Source organism: Camelus bactrianus, chromosome 21, assembly GCF_048773025.1.
Source record: "Camelus bactrianus isolate YW-2024 breed Bactrian camel chromosome 21, ASM4877302v1, whole genome shotgun sequence".
NCBI lineage: Eukaryota > Metazoa > Chordata > Mammalia > Artiodactyla > Camelidae > Camelus > Camelus bactrianus.
In genome coordinates this window covers 29,672,027-29,685,396 of record NC_133559.1, presented here as the reverse complement: position 1 = coordinate 29,685,396, position 13,370 = coordinate 29,672,027, and the positions used below count along the sequence as shown (strand labels likewise).

At 47.7% G+C, this 13,370-nt stretch overlaps 1 protein-coding gene across 1 annotated transcript in view; it reads left to right on the top strand.

Moving 5' to 3' along the window:
• The window catches only part of NIBAN1 (niban apoptosis regulator 1), a 143,292-nt gene that overhangs the window by 123,053 nt on the left and 6,869 nt on the right, over positions 1 to 13,370 (top strand). The window contains exons 8-12 of the mRNA XM_074349949.1: positions 105 to 267; positions 5,108 to 5,295; positions 8,166 to 8,327; positions 9,837 to 9,947; positions 11,898 to 12,005. Coding sequence (XP_074206050.1) covers positions 105 to 267; positions 5,108 to 5,295; positions 8,166 to 8,327; positions 9,837 to 9,947; positions 11,898 to 12,005 — 732 coding nt within the window. The remainder of the gene's footprint in view (positions 1 to 104; positions 268 to 5,107; positions 5,296 to 8,165; positions 8,328 to 9,836; positions 9,948 to 11,897; positions 12,006 to 13,370) is intronic.

Sequence of the window (13,370 nt, the reverse complement as noted above, 5' to 3'; positions counted from 1 at the left end):
TTTGTTTATGTTGTGATGGGCAGTGATTAATCCTTCCCCCTCTGCTTGACGCCGTGGGGCGCTGACGCACGGCAGAGCCCCGATTTATGTGTTTTCTGTCGCAGCTCCTGGAAGAGGCCTACACCCTGGTTCGGCATCAAGTTTCAGAGGGATTCAGTGCCTTGAAGGAGGAATGCAGGGCTCTGGCCAAGGGCCTGGAAGGAACCATCCGCTCAGACATGGATCAGATTGTGAACTCAAAGAACTTCTTAACTGGAAAGATCAAAGGTCAGTGGAGACAGTCCAGGCTCCTACGAACTAAATGAGCTGTGCGTTTGGGGCTGTCCCGCAGAGCTGGGATGGATGGTTTTAGAGGAGACCTAAACTGAGGGGCTCGGGAGGAGGTGACCACCGCCGTAACAGGAGCGAGCTGGGGCTGCTTTCAGGGGCCCAGGCCTGCCCACGGAAACTGCAGTGACGAGCCGCTCCTGTGCCGTGGGTGTGCCTGGGCCCTGCATCTCTCCCGCTGTAGTGCTTGTTACACCAGACTGTCGCGCTCCTGCCCCTGCTGCAAGCTCCCTAAGGGGAGGGCCAGGCCGCCCTGGCTCACTCAGGGTTCCCAGGGCCTGGTACCACGCCTGCTGCATGCAGACGCACGATGAATATCTGAATCCGTGGGCTAGCAGATTTTCGTTTAACAAGAAAAACAAAACACTTTTGGCGTAGAGTCAATAAATCTGGATCCTACAGGTCTTCCTTGACACACAAGGTGACGTCCCAATAAACCCGTTGTAAGTCGAAGATGCATTTCATACGCCTAACCTACCGAGTATCATGGCTCAGCATGGTGAGATGTGCTCAGAACACTTCTGTTAGCCCGCAGTTGAGGAAAAGCACCCAACACCGAGTCTGTTTTATAATAAAGTGTGGAATATCTCGTGGGACTGATTGAACACTGTACTGAGAGGGGAAGTTGGAATGGCCGTGCAGGTGTAGGACGGTTGCCAGTATATCGGCTGCCACCGTCCTGATGCTGCCCTGTCCAGCATCACGAGGGAGCTTCGTACTGCTCGTCACGAGCCCAGAAGGAGATCAGCATTCAGAGTCTGAAGTATGGTTTCTACTGAATGCAGATTGCTTTGAACCTTAAAAAATCCGAGGGAGAACCATCGTATGAGTCAGTGACTGTCTGTGGTCCCAGCTCTTACAGCTGGTCACACAGGGCGGTCCCTCGACGTCAGTGTCCTCCTCCTAAATCACGAGGGCCTGTGAGATTGGGGTCCGCAAACTGTGGCCCTGGGGGCCCAATCTGGCCTGCCATCCGTTTCTGTCAATAGAATCTTATTGGAACACATCTATGCCCATTCATCTGTCTTGTCTGTGGCCGCTTTCATGCCACAAGGTCACAGCTGAGTCGTTGGAACTGACACCTTACAGACCTCAAAGCCTTAAATGTTCACACGGTGGCCCTGGACGGAAGACAGTCTGCCCGTCTCCTCACAGGGGCCTTAGATGGCTTCTGAGGGTTCTACAGGATAGAATTCTGCGGTTGGGCACCCCTGCAGCCCCAAAGCACACCGCACTGAATGTCATTTCAGGGGGAGAGCAGGCCGGCCCATCTGGGGTCGCGTATCAGCAGTCTTCTCACATAGCCAGTCTTCAAACTTCTCACTCACTCATTCATTTAAAAAAAATACTCGCTCAGCGCTTTCTGAGCAAGACGACGGAGCTCTCGCGGTGAAGCGGGAAGAGTCCACGCCTGTGCTCAAGAGACTTAGCCTCTGCTGAGGCTCTCGGCTTGGTGGATTCGCCTCTGCGCCCCAGGCCCTGTTCGAGCTGCAGCCCGGCTTGCTCCAGGCTCTTCTAACAGGCCCTCCTGAGAGGAGACTGGCGAGGCTCACCTGGAGCAAAGTTGTGCGTGTCTGAATCTGTTGTTTATTTGAGCCAGATATGAACTAACTTCGGACTGTTTTCTGTTTCCTATGATCCAGGTCTCTTATTCCTCTATTAGCACAGCTGATCTAGGGTTGAGTGTGTTTCTGCAACTTAAAACTACTAACACTCAACTCCTGTACCCGAGTACAGACCTCTTTTCTGGGGCTGAGCAGAGCCTAACTGTGGCCATTCTCCTGGCCTGAATTAAACCAATCTGTCTTTCTCTCTTGCCTGAGTCTCTGTGGTTCCGGTATATTTCACATAAGCTGGAAAAACTTTCTGCCCTGGACTTTTTTGGTTTTGTTTCCTAAAGGAAGCCTTGAAAGGAAGTCATGATCAAGTCTTTTTAAAACAGAATATCAGAAACAAATTTTTTACCAGGCCTCTGGTTCTCCATCTTTAATAAAATAAGACAGTGCACGTCAAGCTGCATGTTAGAAGGCTTTGGATTTTGAAGAAACTTTGAGAGTATTAAAGTAGTCACCTCGTTATTTCCTCCCATATGACCCTTGGGAGTGAAGCAACTGGTGTAAGTTCTGCTCCACAAGCACGGATTCATTCAATAAGCATTTATTCTGCTCCTGCTGAATACAAGGTCTCTGAAGAGTCAAAGAAGAAGACATAATTTTACAAACAGGAGAGGATAAAAGACACTGAAACAGAAGGAAAAATACGGTGACTTCCACAAGAGAGGCAAGAACAGAGAGCGCCATGGTCCCCAAGCAGAAACCATTTCAACATCAAAAAACCCTGTGGGCCCCGGCAGTGAGAATGCTGGGTTAGTGTCAGCTGATTGGGAAGAATGATAATGCTGACAGGTTGGGCCGGAGCTGACAGGTACCGAGTACTTCCAGAGGGTCCCACACGGGCCTGCGCACTTTGAACAGAGTGAACTCATTTAATCCTCAGCATAACCCTCGGAGTGATGACTCTTAGGATCTCCATTTTACAGATAAGAAAATTGAGGTAGAGAGTAAGTAACTTTCCTGAGATTCCAAAGCTAGAATGTGACAGTCAGGCCAAGTCCAGCCCCCGGGCCTGGCGTCCTCTCTGAATCACTCTGCGCAACTGAATGAACGTACGGCACAAGACGTGATTCAACAGCAGCAGCTCTGCGTCCCTGAGAAGCAGCAGGGCGCACCTGTGTGGGAGGTAAAATTTATCCGATCGTTAAGGAAACACCAGCAGATCGTAGTTCAGGAAGCCGTGTGGTGGTTCCAGGCACTAAGCTGTCCCAGATGGGTGAAATTTGAACTTGGCCTTGAGGAGGTGAGTAGGATGTTGATAAGCAGAGGTGGAGGTAGGAAGGCACAGGTGGAAGGAACCCTGAATAAAGGCACGGAGAGAGGGCTGGAGCACACACTGGCACCTAGGCACGGGGGGGGGGTGTCGGGCAGAGAGGAGCTTGGCCTCCCATCACCCCTCCCTGTGCCTGTCTCTGCCCCCACCCCGTGGGGGACATCAGCCAGCTGCTAAGCCTTTACTGTATATTAATGACCCATGTTCATGATTATTCTGAAATTTCAATTAGATGTTTTTCAAATAGTTCTCTCAGAGTTCATTGATAAAAACTTCATTTATCCTTTTGGCAAAAATTTTGCATTTTGGTATCAAGAAAGTTATCTTTTGAAGTCATAGACTGTTTCATATTTGAACCATACAATAGAAAGTGTTCTGTTCCCCTGGTAATTCTATGACCTGGTTAATATTTTCCATCCCCCAAATGTATGAGTTATTCATAATACCAGTAGCATTGGCCATCTCAGAGTCTCAGACTAGTGGGCAGATCCTCCATAACTCTGTGAAATATTTCTGCAAATTGAAGTGAGAATGTAGCCATCTGTCTCACCATCAGCAAGTTATTTGCCAAGAAAAATTAAGAAATACTTATGAATAATAATTCTGGATCTGAAAATTAAGGTGTGACCTTGGTCAAGTCATCTAACATCTCCAGGCCCCCTTTCTGCCTTTTGTAAAAGAAGGACTGGACATGGGGTGAGTTCATGCCTCCCTGCTCAGTTCTGTGATGCCATGACAAGGCTGGGTCACTTCCCTGGCTGCGCAGAGCTGGCCTTCCATCCACGAAGTGGGCGCAGACTGCCTTTACTGTATCGCTGCTTCCAAACCTGGCCAGTCCTGAGAATCACCTTAGGACTTAAAAAAAAATGCAGATTTCCATGTCCTGTCCAAACTTACTGACTCACAGCTTTACTATGCTCTTCCTCTTCTAAATCAAAGAGCTGTATTTCCTCCAGGAAGTAAGAATACAGTTACATCTAACCCTCTTTATGGTTTTCTATCCTCTCTCTGTTTTTGTCATGGAGCACGTCATCCTTGATTATCAGAAAAAATAGCGTCTTTAAAAAAAAATAGGGGTGTGGATGGGAGGCAGGGTAGCAAACTGATTGGAATTTGTTTCCATTTGCCCCCAAAAAGACTGTACTTGAGTTTTTAAAAAGTCTCTTGAGGAGGGGGAAGGGAAATTGAGTTATATCAACTGATTCACCCTTAGAGAAATGAGTTAAAACCGAGTAAGTTGTGTTTTTAGAAGACACACTGTATGCATTTATAATGACGATGATTGATAGTAAATAGATGGGCCATTAGCATTTTCTTTCTTCCCTCCTTTCTTTCTTTCTTTCTTTCTTTCTTTCTTTCTTTCTTTCTTTCTTTCTTTCTTTCTTTCTTTCTTTCTTTCTTTCTTTCTTTCTTTCTTTCTTTTTCTTTCTTCCTTCCTTCCTTCCTTCCTTCCTTCCTTCCTTCCTTCCTTCCTTTCTTTCTTTTTCTTTCTTCCTTCCTTCCTTTCCTTCCTTCCTTCCTTTATTTCTTTTCTTTCTTCCTTCCTTCCTTCCTTCCTTTCTTCTGTCCTTCCTTCCTTTCTCCCTTTCTCTCTTTTTGTATTAGGCATTGCGTATTCACAGGGGATCAAGCAGAAAAAGGCATTTCATCCCAGGACAGGAAATCTAGGGGAGAGGAGAGACTCTCTTTGTGCCAATCTCAAAGCGTCTGGTGGTTTTCGGTCCCAGTGGAGGCCAGCACAGGACTCACTGTGCTGGTCCGGCTCACCCGTCCACACTTGCCTTGGCTGTGCTAAAGGACCCCGTGGGGCACCGTCCAGCCCTGGCCCCTGGACCGATGCCTCTGGGTCCACTTTTGCCCTAACTCCCCGTTTTCTGACTGTTTCCTGCCTCAGCGTTGGTGGCCCAGCCAGCAGAGAGAAGCTGTGTGGAGAGTGTGCAGCCATTCCTGGCGTCCATCCTGGAGGAGCTCATGGGACCAGTGAGCTCAGGATTCAGTGAAGTCCGTGCACTCTTTGAAAAACAAGTGGATGAACTCAGCCAGAACTTTCAGACCGCCAAAGACAGTGCCCAGCTAAAGGAGGTAGGCTACAAGGGGAGGAGTGGAGTGTGCGTGGTCTGCCTGGGGCTGCCTGTTTTGTGGGTCTTTATCTGCATTCATTCATTCTCCTCTCCCTCCTTCCTTCCCACCCTTCCTCCTTCCTTCCATTCATCTGCCCTTCCATCTGTTCATCCGGTCTTTCTTCCATTGATCCAACCACATTTTTCAACCATCCACTCATCCATCTGTCTACCTGATTTCTTTTGATGGTTTTCAAGTTGCAAAAATAATATGCCTTCATAAGTGAAACAGTATACTCCGAGATTAATATAAAGGCGAAATTAATCACCATCGCCCGTACCTACCTGGTGCTACTCCACCACCAGCTCCTAGGCCATCTCCCCTCCCAGCTCCCTGAATTAACTAATATAAACAGCTTAGTATGCATCCTCATACACTTCCTCCTTATCCATACAAACATATAAGCATGTATCCTCATTTCTATAAACTTTGTTGGTTGGTTGGTTGGTTTCCAAAAATGCAGGCTCATGAGGAAAACCAGCTTCCTCACAGTATGGGACCAGCGGCAGCATCACCCAGCTGCTAAAAATGCAGGTTCTCAGGCCCCGCTGGTGACCCACAGGACCAGGAGCTCCGGGGTGGGGCCCAGTGGTCTGCTGTAACAAGACCTCCAGAGGACCTGCTGCCCCTTAAAGCTGGGGCTCACTGGCGGACAGAGCTGGGCAGCTTGTTGTATCACGATGGACATCCCTTCAAGGCAGTGGATGAAACCAGATGCTTCTGTTTCTTTTCTTTTCCTTTTTTTATGCACACACACATGTGATTGTATAGAAAGGGGGTCAGTCTGTAAACATTTTGAGGTTTCTTATTGCAGCCTTTTCCTTTACTCTCTGTCCTCTGTCTGTACCTCACACCCCGCTCAGTTAACCAGTGTTAACAGCTTAGCATGTGCCATTCTCTGCTTTTTCTCCATGCCTGTATATCATATAAAACACACATTTTATAGGCTATTTTTTTTCCTATTGTTTGCCCTTAGAAAAATGGGGTTATATTATATAAATTGCTCTGTTTATCAGTTTTCTCACTCAAAAATACCCCATGAAACTGTTTTTACCTGTTCTAGCTCTAAATCTTTTTTGTAATAGCTGCATAATATTTCATGTGTGGACATACCTTGATTTATCCAACCATCCAAATATTGTTGGCACTATGAACAAAGCTGTGATAAATAACCTTGTTGCATATATTCAGATACTTTTTTTTATTGAGTTATAGTCAGTTTACAGTGTTGTGTCAGTTCCTGGTGCACAGCACAATGCTTCAGTCATACGTGAAAACAGATATATCCTTTTTCACATTCTTTTTCACTGTGAGCTACTATAAGATATTGAATATATTTCCCTGTGCTATACAGTATGAACTTGTTTATCTATTTTATATATGCCTGTCAGCATCTGCAAATCTCGAGCTCCCAGTCTGTCCCTTCCCACCCTGTTCAGATACTTTGATACTTTTGTTTCCACGGATTAGATTCCTAGGACAGGGCTGTTAGGTTGAAAGGCAGGACTATTTCTCATGTTAAATGACGCTTCCATTTGCATCCCCCACAAGGATTTGAATTTTACATCTCACCAGTTGTACACGACAGAATACTTTTCCCTTAAATTCCCATCAGCATTAGGGAATCACTTGTTTAAACTTTTTGCCAGTCTTATAAGAGCAACATGGTAACCAGTTTTTCCTCTCCTGTCTGTTTAATTGATACTTAAAAAAAAAAAACAAAAAAAACAGACACATTACATGTGATGTGACAAGGGGCAAGTTTGGCAGGATGCTTTTGATCATGAATTCTACTTCAGTGGTGCTCTCCAGAGCTGACTTCTTAAAGACAGTAATGTTTTCCCTTTACAAGCAAAGAGAGTGGGCCCTTGTTAAATTCCTGCTTAGAAAAATCTGGAATTCTAGATTTCTCTCTTTTCTGTGACCTGAACCTCCCTGTATTATCCACACTCACGCTGTTACTGTGTTACTCCCCAGTTCTCCCTCAGCCTCCGTTTTCAGCACCTCTCTTTCTATCTTCTCTTTCTCCACCCACTCTCCTGTTTACTCCAGACCTCCAATATTCAATTTTAAAAATGACTTTTAGGTCAGCTTGGAAAATAGGATGCGTGCTGTTGGCAACGACGCACGCGGCGTAAGAAGATGGGGATAACCCGTGACGTCTTTAGTGGACGAGGTCTGTCGCTCTCCCACTTGCTGGAAGCCGGACGGCCTCATCGATCAAGTTATCCCTTGTATAGCCTAGAGGAGGGGGGATGCCAGGTTATAAAACTGGATGCTTCTTCCAGGCCAGGCTGCTTCCCAGCTCACCCATCCCCTCATCCATGAGTGGAGGGAAGCCCTGTGGGCGCTGCCGGGGCCGCAGAGGACTGTGGGGGCTCTGGCTTTCCCCTGAGAGCGCAGGAACCCGGGGGCACCCTGACCCTCTGGGGTTTCCTGAGGGAGATGTCACTCATTAAAGAAGGGTTTGGAGGCTCCTGGGCCCAGCTGTTCCAGTGCCAGAGAGCCCACCTGAGCGCCTGAGCGCTGGAAGGGGACGCTTGGGGTCCATCGAGAGCCTGGGAAGACTGGAGCCCACCGACCGCATCCCGGGGTGCCTCCGTCCTCCCTCTGGCTCTCAGACCAGTCTCCGTCCTAGCAGCAAAGTGGCCTCAAGGACCCACCTAAGGAGGGAAATAGGACAATGAAGAGGTCACAGATGCAGTGATCTGAGAAGTCATCACTCTAATAACATATGTTTGATTGTTTTAAAATTTATGTCATACATAATAGGTACGTTAAATGGTTCCTAAGTCTGTGGCTGTTTAACTTTTCCCTTCCCCAAAATGCAGCATCTGGACCGGCTTACGAGTCTTCCACTGGACTCCATGAAGATGGAACCTTGTTATATTAAAGTCAACCTGCTTCAGGAGCACCTGCAGGATCTCAAGAGCCGTTTCAGATTCCCCCACATCGATCTGGTGGTTCAGAGGACCCAGAACTACATGCAAGAGGTGGGGGCATTGGGGTCGTCTGCGGTGGGTGAGGATAGGGGTGCGGAGAGACGAGTGTGGCCAGTGAGGCAGGTGCACTGGTGCAGCTCTGGGAAGCAAGGCATCGTGCTGGGCGAGGACACACTCTGCCCTGCTCCAGCTGGTTTCATCTTTCTTCCATATTGATGAGCATCGTAGAGAAGAAATATCTCAGGGAAATAAAGCAGCATTAATTGATAATTACTTGATTTGTCAAATCAGTGCCTTTAATGTCAGCTGCACATTAGAATCCTCCAGGGAGCTTTTAAGAAATACGTCCAGACCACATTCCTAGTGATTCTGAAATCTTTTTTTTTTTCTGATAATTAAATGCTTCTTTAATTCATACTGCTTTAAATATGCAGCCAGGATGGAGAACCACTGGCTTGAATTAATTCCCTAACCTAGTTAAAGGTCAGTCAATCAATCACGCAGTCGCAGCTTTAAGTCTGGACTTCTTGAGTCCGCTTGGTAGGTTCCTTTCCTTCCCAGGGGAACTTTTTCTCCAGGAACAGGAATGAATGGCACAAACTTGTTCTGTATTATGGTCCTTTCTAAGTGAAGGACAGGTGTGATCATCGGAGCCATGAGAGTACATTTCTACTCCGCATGCTCCAGGGGCGCCTCCTGTGGGGCTGGACAGTGTGCCGGCTCCCGCCTCAGGGAGCTGATGGCGACACAGATCCTTGGATAAACTCACGGCAGTGTTGGGGGTGCTTTCAGACTGCAGGCTCGGGAAAGAAAGGAGCATTTTTTTTCCATAAAAGTTATAGGCAGGATTAAGTGGTACATTTTATTTATTATCTAGCTTCTGAGTTGTAAGATATCAAAGATGGACAAGGAACAAAGTTGGTCAATGGTTTAACAGAAGGTCCTTTAGTAGTACTGGACCCCGGTGAAATGGCTGCAGACACAAGTGCAGAGAATAAGGAATCTGAACTCCTTCTGTTTCCTAACCCATGAGCATCTCACCCACCTTCTCCACCAACCGCGGACCCTGCCTCCCTTCCCGGCCTGGCAGGGGAGGGAAGGGAAGTGAGGTGGTAGACTGGAAAGCGGGGCGGGAGATGTGCTGGCATGGTGTACCTCCCCCTGAAAGTGGAGATGCAGGACTCAGGAGCCAAAAAGTAATCGGAGAGGTCTCCCACCTGACTTGGTTAAGCCCTGGCTGTGGGTACCAAAGAGCAGAGGAAGGGGTTGGTCACGGAGACGGTGATCTCCTCAGCCCCACGGTCTTGGGCTTTCCAGGTCAGGGTGGAAAGAGAAGGGATCAGAAGTTACACATACACGCATACGTACGTGCACAGTTGTGTGTGTGTGTGTGTGTGTTTCCTAGCTTGAGGACCTGTTGCCCTGGGTCACCCCCAGGGTGCTGCCCTGAGGGCGTCATCTCTGAGGCTCAGCCCTTCCCTTCTCTCCAGACCCCTGCAGACCTGGGGGTGCTGACCCAGCCTGACTGCGGTCTGTTTCTGTGTTGCTCTTGGTTTCCAGCTAATGGAGAACGCAGTGTTCACGTTTGAGCAGCTGCTCTCCCCACATCTCCAAGGCGAGGCCCCCAAAACCACAGTCGCTATCGAGAAGGTTAAGCTCCGAGTCTTAAAGGTAAGACTGTTCTCTCGTTTGTGGGAAGCACGAAGCAAGAACACGATCCAATTTTTTTATTTTTTAAATTTTTATTTATATATTTTTTATTATGGGAGGGGAGGATTTTTTTTTAATGGGGGTACCGGGGATGGAACCCAGGACCTCGTGCATTCTAATAGGCACACGCTGTACCACTGAGCTATACGCCGACACCTCCATTTCTTTTGTTAAGTGGAAAATACCAAGTTCTCTCTTTCACTTGCACCCCCCCCCCTTTTTAGCTTTTTCCCTCCTCTTCCCTCCGAGTTACCAGTGGCTTTCATCCAGCTGCAGTGCCCCTGACTTCCGTGCTGATTCTGCCATCTAGTGGCTACTTTAGGGACCACAGGCCCTCAGCATCCTTGTTTATCTGCCAGAAGTGACACATCTGGGCTTAGCTGAGTAGCAGTTGGACTTGATATTTATTGGCTGTCCACTAAACAAAGAATTGTGATAGGTATTACGTGGAATAGAAAAATAGGCAAGGCACACTCTTTCTTCAAAGAGTTTACAGGGTAGTAAAGCCCACTTAAATGAAAAATTTTTCAGAAAAATCAAAATCTCATGGCAAAGGAAACACTCCAAGGAAAAGATGCCTACTGTATGAAATTGTTTTAAATGTGCTTCGTGCATAAGTACATATCAAAATGCTTGTAATAATAGGAGCTTGCCTATGTAGGGCATCTTTTTAAGCTTCCCCCCCCCACCAAAAAAAAAAACAACTGTTTCGATTCTCCCAAAACCTTGTGAGAGCAAAGAAATATTGTAGAGATGAGGAAACGAAGTCCCTGAGATCTGACATGACTTACAGAAGCTCAACAGGCTAGTCAATGGGAGCTTAGAGCTAAAAGTACCCCCAAACCTAGTCCACGAATTTTTTATGACCTACTTTCCCTATACGGGGCTTTGGAGCAGAAGTTCAAAGTCTCACAGAGCCTAGGAGGGGGTCCCTGAACTTCAGGTCTGATCTTAATGCCTCACAGGCAGTAGGAAACTCTGGCAACCAAATCACTGAGATGAAAAGCAGTATTTGTGGTGGTAATACGCATGAGAATGAACCTGCCATCGAGAAAGAAAAGGCAGTGTCGGTGTCAGCGGCTCCTCCAGCGTCGGCACACTCCACACCTCTCAGGACCAGCCTTCTCTTCTATCGACAGTTTTAACCGCAAGAACTTGCTCCCCAGGGTTAGGCCAGTGTTCTCGCCGCTGGTAACTCTGGTTCTGCCCTTTGTCCTTGTCCCTCTCCCACATGGCAGCCTTTGGTCATTTGAATGGAGCTCTAATTTTGCCCCAGGTTGTCATCTCCAACATAACCCTCTTTAACCATCCTGAATTTGGCCTGACCTTTCTGCTCGCACAGCTGTGACTACGCTCCGCGTTGTCTGTGGCCCACCCCTTAAAGCAACACCTAAAACCAAACCCTGGCTTCTAGGTTTGGATGTTCCATGTACAACAGAGCGATTCACCGTCTTTCCTGTTGAGATACTAAACTCCTTTGGTTAACGTGCCACAGTGTGGAAATCATGATGGCCCACCAGCCTCACTTTCCGGATGTCGAGGGAGGGAGGATGATCATGGCCCCCATGGACCTACCCAGGACGGGGTGACAAAGGACGGGTTCATCCCCCTGTTCTGTCCCCAATTTTGTAACACAGAAGTCACTCTGTTCTGGTCTCACCTCGGTTTCCGTATCTGTTAAGAGGGGAGGGTAGGGTGGTCGTTACCAGTTATGACGCCCACCCAGAGTGAGAGGGAATTGCATAGAAAGATCTCTGAAACCTTGGAAACACTGCAAGTGGCCTCAGAAATTGAGGGTGGGCTGGGGGCGGGGAGCGGAGATGAAGTCAGTAGTTGAGTCCCTTATTTAAGCAAAGGCTAAGAGACTGTGACGTTGCTGTTTGGCATACGTTTCTACCTCTGCACTGGCAGCAATACGATTATGACAGCAGCACCGTCCGGAAGAGGATATTTCAAGAGGCGCTGGTTCAAATCACACTCCCCACCGTGCAGAAGGCCCTGGCGTCCATGTGCAAACCGGTAAGACAGTGGGCTAATCTTGTTGCCTGTGAAGTTCAAGCAAACTTTTGGTCAGGATGTGCTTACAAACAGTAGATGACCAGGGAGGGGTCAGCAAACTTCTCCCATAAATGGTCGGACAGCAGATGTTTTAGGCTTCGAGGCCATGCTGTTTTTGTTGCAACCATTCAGTTCTGCTGTTACAGCACAGACGCCAACCACAGATAATACATAAACAAAGGCACAGGCTGTGTTCCAATAAAACTTTATTTACAAAAGCAAGCAGCCGGCTGGATTTGCCGACCTTTGGACAAGACAGAAGCTCAAGGGTAATGATCTGAGTTTGAACCGAGTTAAGGGTTTGCATAGGATGTCCAAGGATACCAGGTGTTCCTCATTATGGTGTGACTCATGGGTCCAGCCTGTCCTCTGAAACTTGACCACCACATCCAGGGAAAGGCCTTAAGTTAACACGATTACAGAAGGATATTTGTTCAGTTAGATCCGGTAACGTCTGCTTGCTGAGATCAATGAAACTGAAACCGTTTAAAGCTGCTACGCACACTAGGCAACCAATGGCAGCCGTGATCATGGAGGTGTGACCTAGTCTGCAGAGCAGGCTGAGCCGGTGAGGCTGGGCTGAGATCTGGGTTCGAGCCCCAGCTCCCCCACAAATCCACTCTGGGACCTTGGGCAAGTCACGTATCCTTTCTCTTGGCCTAGATTTCATCTCCCAGAAAACAGAGGGAGTAGTATTCTGCAGTAGCCTCTGAGAAGACTAGGGTGGTACAGTTAACATTTGACGAATGCTTACCACCGGCTGGGCTCCGTGCTAAACACTGAACGGATTCTCTCGGTGGTACTCATGCCAGCCCTATGAGGAGGCAGTATTTGTATCCTCCTTGCATGAATGAGGAGACCTGAGGGGTCAAGTAACGGGGCCAGGACCCCAGAGCTGGTAACCACCAGAGTCTGAACCCAGCCCACACACTGCTAACACGGCCTGCACTCAGTAAATGGGGTTTACTGCTGCTTTGGCTGCTACTGCGTGATCTGTGAGCTGGGACATTCGTAAGGCCCACTCCTTCTTGGCAAAAATGATATAGAGCTTTTTAGGATTTAGAAAGTGCTTTGGGGCCACTTAGAGAGTCGCCAAGCATTGGAACATTACAACGTTTTGGGTGAGTTATTTTACTGTGGAAATTTCTTTGGTCATTTTTTTACTCTGTAAACGCTATTTCTCTTCGGAAAGTCATGAGCATACCTAGTACCTGACACCGATTTCTGGGGTATATTTCTTTCATAGAAAAGGATTTGATCAAGTCAGGGCAGTAAAGAATCTGTCTATATGACTGTCTCTTGCCTGATGTGGATGGAAAAGTCCAG